This window comes from Lytechinus pictus, chromosome 5 (genome assembly GCF_037042905.1).
Source record: "Lytechinus pictus isolate F3 Inbred chromosome 5, Lp3.0, whole genome shotgun sequence".
NCBI classification, from domain to species: Eukaryota; Metazoa; Echinodermata; class Echinoidea; order Temnopleuroida; family Toxopneustidae; genus Lytechinus; species Lytechinus pictus.
Genome location: NC_087249.1, coordinates 38,583,221 through 38,599,006, shown reverse-complemented (window position 1 = coordinate 38,599,006; position 15,786 = coordinate 38,583,221). Strand labels below are relative to the sequence as shown.

The 15,786-nt window shown below is 36.1% G+C and overlaps 1 protein-coding gene across 2 annotated transcripts; it reads left to right on the top strand.

Moving 5' to 3' along the window:
- The first annotated feature begins 4,788 nt into the window (after positions 1-4,788).
- On the top strand, positions 4,789-15,175 carry LOC129262023 (protein SGT1 homolog). 2 transcript variants are annotated; one of them, XM_064100335.1, is made up of 7 exons: positions 4,789-4,918; positions 7,012-7,106; positions 8,719-8,815; positions 9,317-9,424; positions 10,479-10,566; positions 11,269-11,465; positions 13,733-15,175. In XM_064100335.1, exons 2-7 carry the CDS (start codon positions 7,018-7,020, stop codon positions 13,838-13,840), a joined length of 687 nt encoding a protein of 228 aa, XP_063956405.1. In that variant the 5' UTR covers positions 4,789-4,918; positions 7,012-7,017; the 3' UTR covers positions 13,841-15,175. The 2 variants fall into 2 exon arrangements, with proteins under 2 accessions (XP_063956405.1, XP_054756032.1); XM_054900057.2 differs by having other exon boundaries at positions 4,811-5,302.
- The last annotated feature ends 611 nt before the right edge of the window (positions 15,176-15,786 follow it).

Sequence of the window (15,786 nt, the reverse complement as noted above, 5' to 3'; positions counted from 1 at the left end):
TTTATAAAGCTTAGAAGTGACTGTTATAGGACTACCCCTTCAAAGCAGGGGCGTCGATCCATTTTTGAGATTGGGGGGGCGAAATCATTAACGTTCAAAAGGCGCTCGATCGTACAAAACACCCACCCACCCACACACACACACACACACTCACACACACACACACATGCATATATATATATATATTATATACACACACACACACACACACACACACACATATATATATATATATATATATATATATATATATATATATATATATATATATATATATATATATATATATATATATATGTATATATCTATATATATGTATGACTCATGAGACACAGACACGTATCTCACTACACAGATAGTACGAGTGCCGAGAGTGAGCTCAAATTTCTTTATATTCTGAGCTGAAAACTTGATATTCTAAGCATTTTTGGTACCAATGAATAAGATTTGTATCTAAAAGAGAATAGATGCGAGCGCGAAGCGCGAGCTGACCATTTTGATATTTCGATCTGAAAAAATGACAGTTTACTGGACGTTTTTGATAAAGAACAAGCTATATATCCAAGAAAAGATGATTGCAAATTGAAGCAGTTCTTTTGAGGCTTAGAACTGAAAATGGGACATTTACATTCACCAATTTAATCATGAAAAGTATGGGTTTTTGCTACAGAAATGATGCGAGCGCGAAGCGCGAGCTGAAAATTTTTATATTCCAATCTGAAAAGCGGACATTTTGAGCACGATTTTAAATAAAGAACGAGTTGTGTATCTCAATCTCGCTTGCTGAACATTACAATCTTGTTTTTTTTAATGCATATCCGGAATTATTGGGGGGGCAAAATGATATGTTTGCCCCCCCAATATTTTCATTGGTGGGGCGATCGCCCCCCCTGCCCCCCAGGATCGACGCCTCTGCTTCAAAGAAACAAACAAAAATTAACTTCGAGCGGCCGATCGGGGAAAATGTGGCTGAAAACAATTCCGGCCCCCCCCCCCCTATTGGTGAAGGCTGGAATCCGCCCCTTCCCCCCTAAGCTTATGCAACGTATAAATTGAGGGGGGGGGGAGATCGAGAAGAAGAGAAAAAACAAAGTAAATGAAGAAGGGGGTAACTCTGCCATGGCCAAGCCTCTTAGTAATTTTTTTAGATGCAAAGATAAGATGTTACGATAAATGTGATATCCCTTTTCCTCAACTTGATTTCTTACTTCTTTCACTTCTTGGCTATTATTTTAGATTGAAATATGATATATTTTGATAGAAAAATTACATGATTTAATGAATACGTCTTCCTTATATCATACATTGGTGCACCAAACATATTTCTTCCCAATCAAGTTTTCCTTTTTTAATGGGTAGGTCAAGTGCGTCGCAATAGCGAACGAATATTTACACAAAGTAAGTGACGATATATTTCTACTTTTTGATTGATATGATATGATTTTAAATTGAAATTCCCTAAGCTTACCATTCAAAGTACATTTCCTTGGCCTGAAAAAAAGGGTTTTTCAATATCTCTAATATAACTCAATGATTCTTCTAACTGATTAACTACAGGAGTGACTTTTAATTTGGAATTGAGAATAATTCTATATAGGCCTAATATTTCCGAGGCGAGTTCACATACATTTGGCCCGAAACAATCAATACAATTTCTTTCAGATCTTTATCCATTTTATTTCCTTCCGTGATATGCATTTGCCTTTTCCAACTAGGCGAAATTCTCAAAAATGTTTCATCTGTAATATCCCAGGACCAAAATCCAGTTAAAACCAATTAGGGCAAAACCAATTGAAACCAGTTGGCCAACTGGTTTCAATAGGGAAATTGGAACAACTAGTTCCAATTGAAAACCAGTTGCCAATTGGTTCCAGTTAAAACCAATTGGTTCCAATTGAAAACCAGTTGCCAATTGGTTCCAGTTAAAACCAATTGGGCAACTGGAACCAGTTGGCAATTTGTGTCAATTGGTTCCAGTTGTTCCAATTTCCCTATTAAAACCAGTTGAATCCAATTGGAGGCAACTGGTTTCAATTGGTTCCAGTTGAAACCAATTGGAGGCAACTGGTTTCAACTGGAACCAGTTGAAACCAATTGGTTTCCAACTGGATCCAATTGGAACTTCCAGTTGGAATGAACTTAATTAGTTACAAATTAATTAGCATTTGCACTAACTATTGCTCATGCCAACACAGAAGCAGTGTTATATGTCTATTGATACCAATGTAAAGGGCATTGATAAAATACAGACTTTCATATGTATATATTTATATGGAAGATCTTCAGATAGATGTATTTTTATTTGATGTAATTTGGTAATAGTTAGTGGTGTACTAATTATCCTTTAATCTGTTTTAATTATAATCTATAACATTTATGAACATGGTTTTCACTGCAAAGTATTCTAAATACTTGATCTTTAAAAAGTGTGGTACTTGAAATTGAAAAGAGAAAAATAGATACATTGTTAATGATGATGAATCTCATAAAACATTAATCTGTGCACACTGGCAGATAATATGCAAATTAACTGGTTTCAATTGGATCCAGTTGGGTAACTGGAAAATTTCCAATTGGAAACCAATTGGAAATCATTTCCAGTTGCCCAACTGGTTCCAGTTTTATTTCCAGTTACCCAACTGGTTCCAATTAGAATTCATTTCCAGTTACCCATCTTTCCAGTTAGAAGTCATCTCCAGTTACCCAATTGGTACCAGTTAGGATTTTCAGTTACACAACTACATGGTTCAAGTTAAGATTTCCAGTTACCCAACTGGTTCCAGTTAGAAATTATTTCCAGTTGGAAGTCATTTCCAGTTACCCAACTGGTTCCAGTTAGGATTTCCAGTTGCCCAACTGGTTCCAGTTGGGATTTCCAGTTACTCAACTGGTTCCAGTTAGAAATCATTTCCAATTGGAAGTCATTTCCAGTTACCCAACTGGTTCCAGTTAGGATTTCCAGTTGCCCAACTGGTTCCAGTTGGGATTTCCAGTTACTCAACTGGTTCCAGTTAGAAATCATTTCCAATTGGAAGTCATTTCCAGTTACCCAACTGGTTCCAGTTAGGATTTCCAGTTGCCCAACTGGTTCCAGTTGGGATTTCCAGTTACTCAACTGGTTCCAGTTAGAAATCATTTCCAATTGGAAGTCATTTCCAGTTACCCAACTGGTTCCAGTTAGGATTTCCAGTTGCCCAACTGGTTCCAGTTGGGATTTCCAGTTACTCAACTGGTTCCAGTTAGAAATCATTTCAAATTGGAAGTCATTTCCAGTTACCCAACTGGTTCCAGTTAGGATTTCCAGTTGCCCAACTGGTTCCAGTTGGGATTTCCAGTTACTCAACTGGTTCCAGTTAGAAATCATTTCCAATTGGAAGTCATTTCCAGTTACCCAACTGGTTCCAGTTAGGATTTCCAGTTGCCCAACTGGTTTCAATTGGTTTCAACTGGAAATTGTTAAATTCCAGTTAAAACCAATTGAAACCAGTTAAAACCAATTGAAACCAGTTGGAAATCCAACTGGTTTCAATTGGATTTTGGTCCTGGGATATCCCATGAAGTGAAACCTTGAGTCTTTACCTTTAAAAGGTGCATCCGTTTTTATTTCACCGTTTTTATCTGCATTTTGTTTTAAACCTGATTAAAACGTTTCGGTATAAGATCTGCATGATACACTAATGATGATGGAAAACAATATGCCTCCTCCCTTCATGGGCGAACTTGACTTGTATCCGCCCTACTATTATATAGCGATCAAAAGCTATAATCAAGCTAGATGAATGTGTTTTTAAAGAAAACGAAACAAACGAACATTCTGCGAATTTATGATCACCATTAATTGTTTTGGGATTCCGAGACGCACAGAGCTCTACCTCCCCCATTCCACCCATTCCCCCCCCCCCCCTCTGAATTATCGATGGCGCGTATTTTGGCCAAAAAGAAGGACAATACTGTAATAAAAGCTTGGATTTTCTATAGTGTTTGTCCTTTTATGTCCACAATTAAGGGTCCATGTGTTGGACCCTTGTGGAAGTTTAGTTTTGTTTTTGGACGAGGGTGTGAAGTAGGGTCATTTAAAAAGTGACCTTTATGAAAGAAACATATGGTAATTATTTGTTGTTTATCCAAATTCCAAACTCCCATAAAATATTTTATATCTGGGGGAATATATCTGGGGGAATTCCCCTCACACACGCGACGTGCAAGTGACGTCATGACGTCATACAAGGCATGCAAGCTAGCCAGGACATTCTAGAAAATTTGATCCTTTGATTTGATTTGATTTATTGTTTTCTTCTGCATCCATAACATTTGTATAATACATTTTTCATAACATAATAAACATAATATGCTAGCATTTTTGGCATGAATCATAAATAAAGAGTATTAAAAAGATAATTTCAGACAAAAATGATTAACTATATGATATTCACAATTTGCAGAAGGATTGTCATCATAAGCAGATTGCTTGAAAAAAATGACAATCCCAAACTTATACTAATTGAATTAATTAATACATTTATAAAGCAGAATGGGCATACATTTTCAAATACGAAACATGAATTCATGCAATATTATAGTATGAAGATGATAAAGCTGAGGGTGACGGTGATATGATGATGATGATGATGATGATGATGAAGGCCATGGAGATGATGGTGGTCATGATGAAGATATTGGTAATGACTAAATCGAAGGAGGAATAAATTCACGATAAAAAGGATATGACACAGAAATTTTACTTCAAATATTCTGATAATAACATAGATTGGTTTGCCTTAAATGAGTGAAGAGACGAAGATTGTTTTACAGGCTCTGGTAGAGAGTTCCACAAATCTGGACCATGGTGTCTCATGGATCTCTGCGCAATAAGCAATTTAGGGTTGATTAAATGGAAATTTGAAGAGTTACGGGTAGGGTAAGAATGAATAGATGTATTCAGAGTATAAAAATTGTGGAATGAAGGTGGGAGCATGTTATGTACGTACTTAAACATAAGTAGTAAACTTTGAAGAGGATTTATGTCAAATACTGTTAGAGTCTTTAGTTTATGGAATAATGGATTTGTGTGTGATAAATATTGGGAATCAGTACAGATTCGAATTGCTTTTTTCTGTAATAAGTATATTGTATTAATTTTAGTTTTTGCACATGTTGCCCAAACTATGTTGCAATATGATATATAAGGCAATATTAATGAATTGTAGAGTATGACAAGAGTTGTATGTATGCAGCTGCAGCGCAGAAATTGGTACTGGTAAAGTGGTAGCAGAAATAGCGGACCACCCAGGCCCAGGACCAGGTAAGCCATTTTTTTCTACCAGACTTCGTTTCTTTGACCTCTTTATTTTAGATAAAGAAAAATAAGCAGTATAGATCTAGGCATACTCTAGTCAAACAATAAACAAAGGTGTCTGGGATATACATGATATACGGGTGAATTGACGAACAATGTCCTGAAACATTTCCTGGCGCGGTCCCGTGTATTGATAGCCGTGTTGGTTACATGTCACACTAATGACACTAGTACTACAGTTGTAAGCACAACTCGGCTCACTTTAATTTTGATAACAAAACAAGAAACATGCTACTATGTGGACTAAGCAGAAATATTTCTTGAAAACTAAATCTGCATGTTTGCACTCATTTTCTTTTGATATCTAATATTAACGTTATGTCATTAGGGGAGGCAGCGTAGCTCAGTCGGTTAGACTTAGACTAGAGCGCATGTTTCGGATAAGATCGTAGATCTCAACGTGAGGGGTTCGAGTCCCGCTCATGCCGAAACGCGTCTAACAAAAAAGTCTTGATGCTATAGCGTTGTGTGTTAGCGTGCCTCACCACTGTATTCAGTGCAGGTGTGAATACAGTTGGAAAACACTCCGTCCATCGGAAAGGACGCAAATGTTGGTCCCGTGTATAGGAGAGGTACAACCTATGCACGTTAAAACCAATACACTATTCGTCAAAGAGTAGGGTGTTCACCCGGTGTATTGCACCTGCCGGTCCCGGCAAAATCCAGGTCAAGTACCCGATGCGTTTATGCCCAGAAGGGCCCTGCATCGTATACCGTATGGGTACTAGTATTCAACCCAGCATAATTCAAAGATTTTGACATATTCCCCAAAATATTTAGAAATAGGGAATTTATCTTAATTTCACACCTTTGTTATTTCCAGGGTAATCTGTTGTCGATATTTTCTTTGTCAATCTGTCGACTGTATGCGCGGAGGATCGAATTATGCGGCGATGGCCTTTTGCACTGAATGGTACTAGTATTCAACCTAGTGAGGATTGATAGCAAATCTCAAAAGGGTTTAGATTGCTAAATTAGATCTAGATCTATGTAAATCTCTGGCTTTGATTAATTCCCTGTTTGGTCTCATCTCAAATGGTCTAGTCCATAGTCGGATGGGACAAGGGCAGATTGAGAGATAGGGCCATCTTTCATCGCTAGGTTGAATACTAGTGCCGACGGGTTGAATACTAGTACCAAAATCCGTCGCCGTATAATTCGATCGCCCGCGCACACAGTCAACTGGTTGAAGAAAAAAATAACGGAAAAAGAATAAACAGCATTTGCTCTTGGAAATAAGACGGGTCTGAAATTCAGGTAAATTCTATATTTCTATATATTTGAGGAAACTCTCCAAACGGGTTGAATACTAGTGCCCTTACGGTACATCCAGATCCAGATCCAGATGTCGTTAGAATGTTGGCTAGAATAGATCTACCTTTGTGAAGTTTGTCTTATAAGTTATATTAATAATGTAATTTGTAAAGCATCAGATTTTATTACAATGAAAATAATGTTACGAGATTATACCTGCACTCTGCAGGATTTTAACTGCTGATCGATCTCCGAAGCACACAGAGGAAGAAGAAGAAATCAAGTAAAGCAAAGCGCATGTTTTTATGGTAGTGAAGCACATGATGTTTTAGATTCATTGACCAATAAAGTGAAATGTCAATTTGATTGTATGTTTTGTTATCTTTTTTTCCCCATCAAAGTTTAAAATGGCGTCAACAGATGAGCAAAAGGAAAAGCAGTCCGAACCATTGGCAAACCAGCAACAAGCACCATTGCCTCAACCTCAGAAACAAAGGTAATTCAAGACTAATCTCACTTATTCAATGAACAAGGTTATGATATAACCTTGTTCTCTGTTAGTACTCCATGTGTGGCAACATAAGGTTAGTACTGTTTGGCATATTTTCTCTTTTTATTTGGAACAAATGATTGATTGTTTGACACTGTCAGATTCCATTACAGCTAATCATCATATAACCTGGCTTGTAAGTAAATTTGATTCTTTTAATTTCTAAATTAAAAATAGAGATTGAAAACTGAAAATTTTCTTGCCATATTACTTTCCACCAATAGAGGGTACACAAAAATATGCACAAAATTCAAGTTTTTGAGTGCTCTGGTGAATACAAAAATTATTCCCAAGTTACTAATGAAAAATAAATTGCAACTGTATGGACATTAGTATTTGTGGTCACAAAAGTGTTTAATTATATTTTAAAGTGTGTGTTGTGTACTGCATTGGCACACCATAGTCCTACCTGTAGATACCCCACAGGCAGGATGGTTGCAGTGAGCAAGTGACTAATCTGCTTATTCTCATCTTAACAGCCAGGTACTGTGTATGATCATGATGGGGTGACCATGATTTGTGCATGTTTTAAACATTATCAAGAAGTTGATTTTGAATAAACAATTTCTCACAGTTCATTCAAAATCAACTAAAATAGGAAATACCAAACAGAAGGCAAGGTCATCGAGTCAAAATCGCTCTACGGAATTATAAAATGGTCAAGGATTTCGCTGGTATCGCGATTTCAAAATTCTATGCTGATCGACAAGTGCCTGCATGGCTGAAAAAGTGTCATAAAAAGTGTGACCTTATTTTGTACATGATTGGTTTTATGAAGCTTTAGAAAAGAAGTCAAGCAGAAAAAGGTAAGATAAGTGTATCAGTTGTAAGTTAAAATGCCATAAAATCAGGTGGTATCACATTTTACTTATTTGTTTGGAGACCTCTGGTTGCAAACTGCCAATTTCTGGATGCTTGTCGAGAGTCGACATTCTGATTTTCTCAGAACGGCGCAAATGGGAACATAATTTGCCGAAGGTTTACCAATTATTTCACAGATGCAGATTTTATCTTTAAGAAAGTTAGCAACTGAGTAATTTTGGGTCTGTTGGTGATATCAGTTTTTCAAGTTATTGATTAGATATTGAGATATTTGACTGTGGGCAAAATAAGGTAACGCACAAATTAAGGTCACGCCACCATACTTGAAGCCTGTACCTATTGTGGGCAAGGTTAAAAAGACACTGCCAAGCTATTGACAAGGTCTGACTGCTTGTGCGCGGGCCAAGGTCTTCAGACCTCTAAGGGCAGGAAAAGGCCACATAATTGTCCATAATAAAGCTTCACTCAATGTTCACAAATATCACCAATGATTTTTCATTGAAAAATATCAATTTACTTCTCCACTCTTTTTCCTCTCCCTACTCCTCCTTCTCTTTCTCCTCCTCTGCCTCCTCCCCCTCCTCCTCCTCCCCTTCTCCTTCTCCCCCTCCTCCTCCTCCTCCTACCTTCCTCCTCATACCCTCCTCCTCTACCACAGCATTAGTTGTATCAATCTGTATTATTTTATTATTAAAACTGTCGAATTTGACCTACAGTATTTCTGATTTCTTTGAAGGTATGACTGGTACCAAACAGATGGGCTTGTTACTATGAATATACTCATCAAAAAGGCCAAGGAAGAAGATGTTAATATTGTTCTGACCAAGACTACAGTAAGCACTAATTAACTTTAATCAGGGTCGGGAGGAATTTATGTATTTTAGAAAGTTAACAGAAAATGTTATGATAATAATTACATGTAAATAATTATTTGATTTATATACAGCACTTTTTCAAGAGGATACTTCTTGCAGTATAAAAGGAGATTCTGATGGTGCTCTTAAAGAGGTCAAGTGAGGAAATGTTTTGGAGAGTGAGGGGAGGGGTAACTAGATGGTTTAATTAATTTCTTTTAATGTTTGTCAAATTTGTTATGATGATGATGTTATGATTGTTTTTCTGATAGGCCTACTTTTGTCATTAAATATTTGTACAATACACTTATTTAAAGTGGTCTTTTTACATCCCATAATGAAACATATTTCATGTAAATGCTTTTTTTATGTTATGCAGGGGCCCCTTGTAAAAAAAAGTACTTCAATTACTGGTAGGGCTACTCTGAGGAGATAAAATGAAATTAATAAATCGTTGAATATTGATTATCATCATTACAGTTGAGTTCAACAATCAAGTTGTCCGATGGGAGTGATTACAGATTGAAATTAGACCTGGCTCACCCGATCATTCCAGAGAAGAGCACAACAAGGATACTAAATAGTAAAGTAAGAATATTCATTCGTAATTAAGACTAATATAGGCCTGTATTCTGAAGTCTTGTTAGATTAGGCCATGGTCTAACTGTGTGCTAAAATTATGGAAAGCCAAAAATGTCAAAACTTTATTTACAGCACAACGTGTATTTCCTCTTTACTGTGTTTTCCTAAACTTTAATAGCAACAAATAAACAATATTACTAGAGTCAGTATTCCTAGATGGTTATGAATGAATTCATCAAATGTGCTGATGAATTGGTTGAACCTCATACTAGTTGAGATTTGTGTGACAGTTTACTATCCATAGTTTACCCATGTGTAACTTTAGACCAAGGTTTGAATAAAACCTGAGTTGTTCCTGTAACATTGTTGGTACTGTTTCTTCTGATGATGGTCTGTTGCTAATGGCAATGGTGTTTCACCGAGGAAATGAATTAGATATTTTGATTAAAGCCCTTGGTTGTGTGTGTGTATTTGAGTTTATTCAGATGTGTATCATCAGATATGATTATTTACGTCTGGGACCAACCTTTAACGTGTCCAGGGCTCGAACCTCAAAACCTCTGCATGAATTTGAAACTCCCACATAGCTTCCAGGCGCACACCACAATGTCCGTGGTTGATTTCCTTTGGTAATAAATGGAGAAAATAGAAATATTTTGTTATGGATACAGGATTTGCATATTACAATTTAACCTGCCAAATGAGAAAAATCCTGAACGTCATATCAGTATGATGTATGTATTTAGGGGAAAAAATCAAATACTGAAAATCTATTATTCCCATTTTGTCATAGATGTATGTATATTGTATAAAAATGTTTGTTCAGTAATCTGTAATTTTTTTTTTACAAATCCCTCGTATCGAATAGCAAATTAGATCGCATAATGAAAATCTATTATTCCCATTTTGTCATAGATAAATGCATATTTTATAATTTCGATATCATTTGTAAAGTAATTCATAACCAGGAAACGTCCCTTCCGCCTTTGTGTGATGTAAAGGCATGGCTCTCTCACTGATGATGATGTTGTATTGCGCTTGTTGATTTCTCCCAATGCAGATAGAGATTAAATTGAAGAAAGAAGAAGCCATCAGATGGAACAAACTAGAAGGTGAAGATGATATCCCTCAAGCAGTCAAGCCTGCAGGTAGGAAATATGACACACCACCACTTCAATTCACTTCAGTTCAAATGAGTGTCAAAGTGCCAATAACTAATACTGTTAGAAAAGATATGATTTCAGTTTAGATTTGAAGGTCTCCAGTGATGGTATATTTCTTAGATTCAATGGCAAATTATTCCAGAGAGAAGGTGCCGAGGCAGAGAAAGCTTGCGCACCATATGCTACACGTGTCTTGGGAGTCTTAAGAAGTTGCTGGTGTGATGATCCTAGGCTATGAGCTGGTGTATAAGGCATGACAAGGTCCTGTAGATATTTTGGTGCCATACCATTTAAACACTTTCCAAGTGAGAAGTATTTTAAATTCTAAACGTTTCCGGATTGGCAACCAATGTAACTTTTGGAGAATTGGTGAAATGTGTTGAAAACCAACAATCAGTCGCCGGGGAAGATTCTCTGTAAATAGCCAAAACAGTCCTTTGGTCTTCAAATAGTTAAAATTAGAAAATCTGCATATTTGAAAGACTATTTCTTATTCATACTGTCAAATTCGAAGTTGTAACTTCAAATGAAGGATGAGATATGAGGGTGTCTTTGACGCCATTTTTCTAGACTGCTTGGAAGTTTCATCGAGATTGCACAGTGTGCACATCTCATTCTATAGGGAACCCCAGACTTCAAACCTTATTATGTCCTCAACTCTGATTTGTTCATTTATTTACTGACCAGTGGAAACAAAGGTTGAAGACAGCATCCACAAATACCCAACATCTAGCCATGTGACGAGGAACTGGGACCAGATTGCAAAGGATTTTGAGAAGGAGGAAGAGGAGAACGCGAAAGGAGAGGAGGCTCTCAACAGTCTCTTCCAGAAGATCTACTCAGGTGGAGACGAAGAGACGAAGAAAGCCATGAACAAGTCATTTGTGAGTAGTGCTGGGCCCCGTCTTACAAAGAAATTAGACAAACAATCGAATATTTATGAGTATTTGTATAATGAGATCATTATTGCTATGGAGATCCTCCCATTGGCAATGGGAACAAGATATATGATGTCACACATGAACAACAACTGAAAATACACACCAAATCATCTCTTCTTTTTTTTTCATTCTAATGATAGGACAAACAATTCATCCATTATGTGATGTTGTGAAACCTGTATTACATATTCTTCCCTAAAAAAGATAAATACCTGGTCTTTGAATAGATGATATAAATGAGAAAATTTAAGTGAAATATGTACGAAAGTAGAGGGGATGTTCTACATGTGTCACATATGTGACGTGTGTGACCTCACAGATGTTGCTTGCATTACCAATAGGAAGATCTCCATAGCATTGGGTACTCTCAAACATTAAAATGCTCATAACTTAATTATTTAATTATTTTTCTCAAACTTTCATTCATCAATTTCTTTTCTTTCTCTCTGTTTATATAATTCAAGTGATATCAAGGGTTTCATTCTCCATTAAATCTAAGTAACCATTCTATGTGAAATCATGAAATCCACCCTGAAAATTATCACACTGAAGATCGCCAAACACAGATATTTTGGAGACAGTGTATTGTTAGTGCTTGTAAAAAGACCCGACACCTGATGGCATTTCATAAAGTTCTTCGTAAGTAACGAGCGACTTTAAGAATGACTGGTGATCCTTTCTTACGTGCTGAATAATCACCAAATAACATTAAATGGTGAATATCATTTACCACAAGAAAGAATCACCAGTCGTTCTTCAAGTCTCTCGACCAGCTTTATGAAACACCCATCTGGCTGGATTACCGTGCTTATTTTATCCATTTCTCAGTAGGGCTGTTATCGATAACGTCTTTATCGCTAGTCTTGTCGATAATTGCTTGGTTTTTGCCACTTAGCGATATCGATAACTTTTCTCTCGTTGTCGATAATACCCGCTATTATGTAGGGACACAGTGAATTTCCGCGATTTCATGGAATGCACGGAAACGGCCTTTTGAAAGTGGCTTTTCAAATGGAAAATCATGGAAAACGCATTTTTCTTAAACTGCACAGAACAGTTTTCAAAATCTCAACAAAATATGAATACTTACTAGCCACAAAATACGATCTCACCCCCATTTACGCTATAATCATGACAATCCAAACATCGTGACTGCACTTGACTCCATTCGATCGAATCAAATACATCACTAGCGCAAGCTCAATTTTAGCTAAGTACCAACTAATGTAGAAGGCAGCACACAGCCGTGTGTTGCTGCCCTCTACGTTCGGAGATGTACAGCACGATATCAAAATTGCAGATAGGCCAAAGATGTTGACTGCTCAGAATGATGTCCAAAAAGCCCCAAAATAATCGATAAAACTTCATCCAACCCTCAAATAATGTGAAAGGTGATGATGTATTTTGCTAAATATGTTTGTTAAAAGATGTTATGTAACCATTTACATCCGATGAACGCGGATTTAGAGCGTTCTTGGTACAGTGGCAGATACAAATTTTGACCAACGTGAGTATGTAACATCGCTATAATGGATAAAAAATATGTATTGATTATGTTCTTTTGTCGATACTACATTAGTTATCGATATCGGTAAGATATTTTTAGCGCGATATTGACAGACAATTTTCCTAACGATAACAGCCCTATTTCTCAGCAATTACACACATCTTCCAGAATCATTTTTTTTTATACAAATACTTTGGTGGTCATTTTATTGGATTCTGTTCAAACTTATTTTGGGGTTACCGCAACTGTTATAATTTATCTGGTTAGGGGAAGTCTTGTTGCCAAGTTGGTTTTGAAAAAGATATTGATGGAGATTTCGGCGAAAGTCCATCAAAGAATAAGAGCATTGTGAAGATTTGGCGTTGGTAGTTTTGCCATGTCACACGCGAGCTGCTCGCATATATATTCCACTAAGTACCTTGTAGTCGTTTAGCCCAAAGCCCTCCGCCAGGAAGTATTACTCAGGGCTGACGAGAGTGGTGGTATTATTTCTGATTTGGGGTTTAGGGAGGGCCTTTGTAATTTTGTTTTAAAGATTTCAGAACTTTTTGAAGTGACATTTTTTCTTGTGAGTTTGTTCCAGTGGGCAATTGTGTCGGGGAAGAAAGAGTTCGCTTATTGTGTCGTTGGTATGAAGGTAGAAAAGGTGTCATTGTCTTGGATAATTGAGGATTGTATGTTTTCTTACTATGTTCATACGCAGGTGGAGTCGGCGGGCACGGTTTTGAGCACTAATTGGAAAGATATCGGTGCCAAGAAGACGGATATTAAACCCCCCGACGGCATGGAGCACAAGAAATGGGATTCATGATCATTTCAAGAGTCAAATTTAATCTTCAAACATTTGTTGAACTTTGAAAAGAACCGTTTTGTGGTGTGACATGGAAGCCCTTTCTCTCATGGAACGCGATATTGGGTACTTCTTCAAGCTCAATTTGTGATGTGAGTGTGATTAACGCTGGAACCAGTATGCGGTGGTTCTGCCGACAAAAGAGTGTGGCAGAATGTTTTGCTTGAATTTACAGACAGTTTAGGCCAAATAATAACATACACCCATGGAATTCAGTGAAATTTGTGCGCTTGCCGAACATCGTAAAATTTACTTTATCTTCAGAAATATGAATACTACCATGACGAATTTGGTATCAAATGAAATAGCGTATCACACTCTTTCACAAGATTGGGATTGAAGTATATTTCTATGGAAAAAATTCTAGCTCGCCTTACAACAAAGAAAGGCAAGCAGAATATGTTATTTGATTATGCAAAGTTAAAGAAAGCTATTCCAAAAGTGTGGTTAAAAGAGTTTTATACAAATATACAGACAGCGAATGATTTAAATTACTTTCTTGAAACTCCTACTTTTTTTCATTGGAGAAAGGCTCGTTGCAGTGAGTGACATAAGTAGTAAACGTTTTTATAATCTGATTTGTTTAACACCGAATTATACGAATAGATGTTGTATCTTTTGGGAAAATATACTGCAGACTGATATTTACTGGTTTTCTGTGTTTAAAAGAAACTTGACATGTATAGGTGAGCTTCGTTTACGAGAATTTAATTTTAAACTTCTATACAATTTATTACCCGTTAGAAGTAATCTTTTTAAATGGGGTCTTGCCGACAATAAATATTGTCCGCACTGTCACGTAAAAGAAGACTTAATACACGCTTTTATTGAATGTGATTTGAACAAACAGTTCTTTTCTTTTGTTAAGAGTGTTGTTATGTATACTTTTAAAGTCAAAATTCATGTGAATACTTTTTGTTTACTAAAAATCAATACCGATGTAAACACAGATATAACAATGACAGTCGCCTTTTGGTGTATACATAAAATGTTGCATAATAGAAATAGATATGGTATAGATAGAAGAGATTCAAGTTTGAAATACCTTTTTGTAAGAGAAATGGAAAATAGAATAATTACAAACAAAGAATTGAAGAAGCCAGATAAGAGATTGCCGGAGAAAATGTTAAATGTATTGTGATGTTCAGTTTATTATGACATGTGTGATGAATTATGAATAAATCCCTCGTTTAGAGGTACAAAAAAAAAAAAAAAGTATTTCAGGTGGAATTTTCTTTGAAAAAAAAGGAATATTCGTGCCAAATGTATTCTATTGTTTGTTATTATATTTTCAAACATCGTTTGACAGAAATATATAAATGTTAAATCTATGATTTATATTATATTTTCTAGAAGTAACTAGCACAAATATGAAATATTTTTTGTCAAGTTTTTATTTTTAATTTGTCTAAAATATGAAGATTTTTTTGAAAAAATGACACCTAAATATTTTTCAGCTCCTGATGACAAAGCAATGTGATGAAGGGGCATGACATGCTCGATATGTTTGATATCAAATTTGTCATGATAGCTCAAGAATTTTATAAGATACAATCAATTTTATGATGTTTGGCAAGTGTCAACTTTTCTTTGAATTTCTTGGGTGTATTTAAACTTCTGGCCTCAACTGTAGATAGTTATGAAACTGTGGCTTGGAAAAAAAAAATTTATGCAGATATCATGATTATATTGAGAACGATTGCTATATTGAATACATGCTTTTGTCATAAGGTGGTTAAATTTGTAAATATCCTCATATCATCATAGTATGGACTCATTGGCCTATATTATCGAAAGAGGTTGTAATTGTACCAGAGTAAAAAACCATAGACTAAGCAGATTTGTGTACAAAATTATGCTCATTTTATCGCATACCCTAAGAAAAGTCCTAATGTGCACTTACGGCA

Coding starts and splice junctions, on each gene's coding strand:
- LOC129262023 (XM_064100335.1), top strand. CDS start 7,018: ATGGCGTCAACAGATGAGCAAAAGGAAAAGCAGTCCGAACCATTGGCA. Junction 8,816..9,316: donor TTGTTCTGACCAAGACTACA/GTAAGCACTAAT, acceptor TCATCATTACAG/TTGAGTTCAACAATCAAGTT. Junction 10,567..11,268: donor TCAAGCAGTCAAGCCTGCAG/GTAGGAAATATG, acceptor TTTACTGACCAG/TGGAAACAAAGGTTGAAGAC.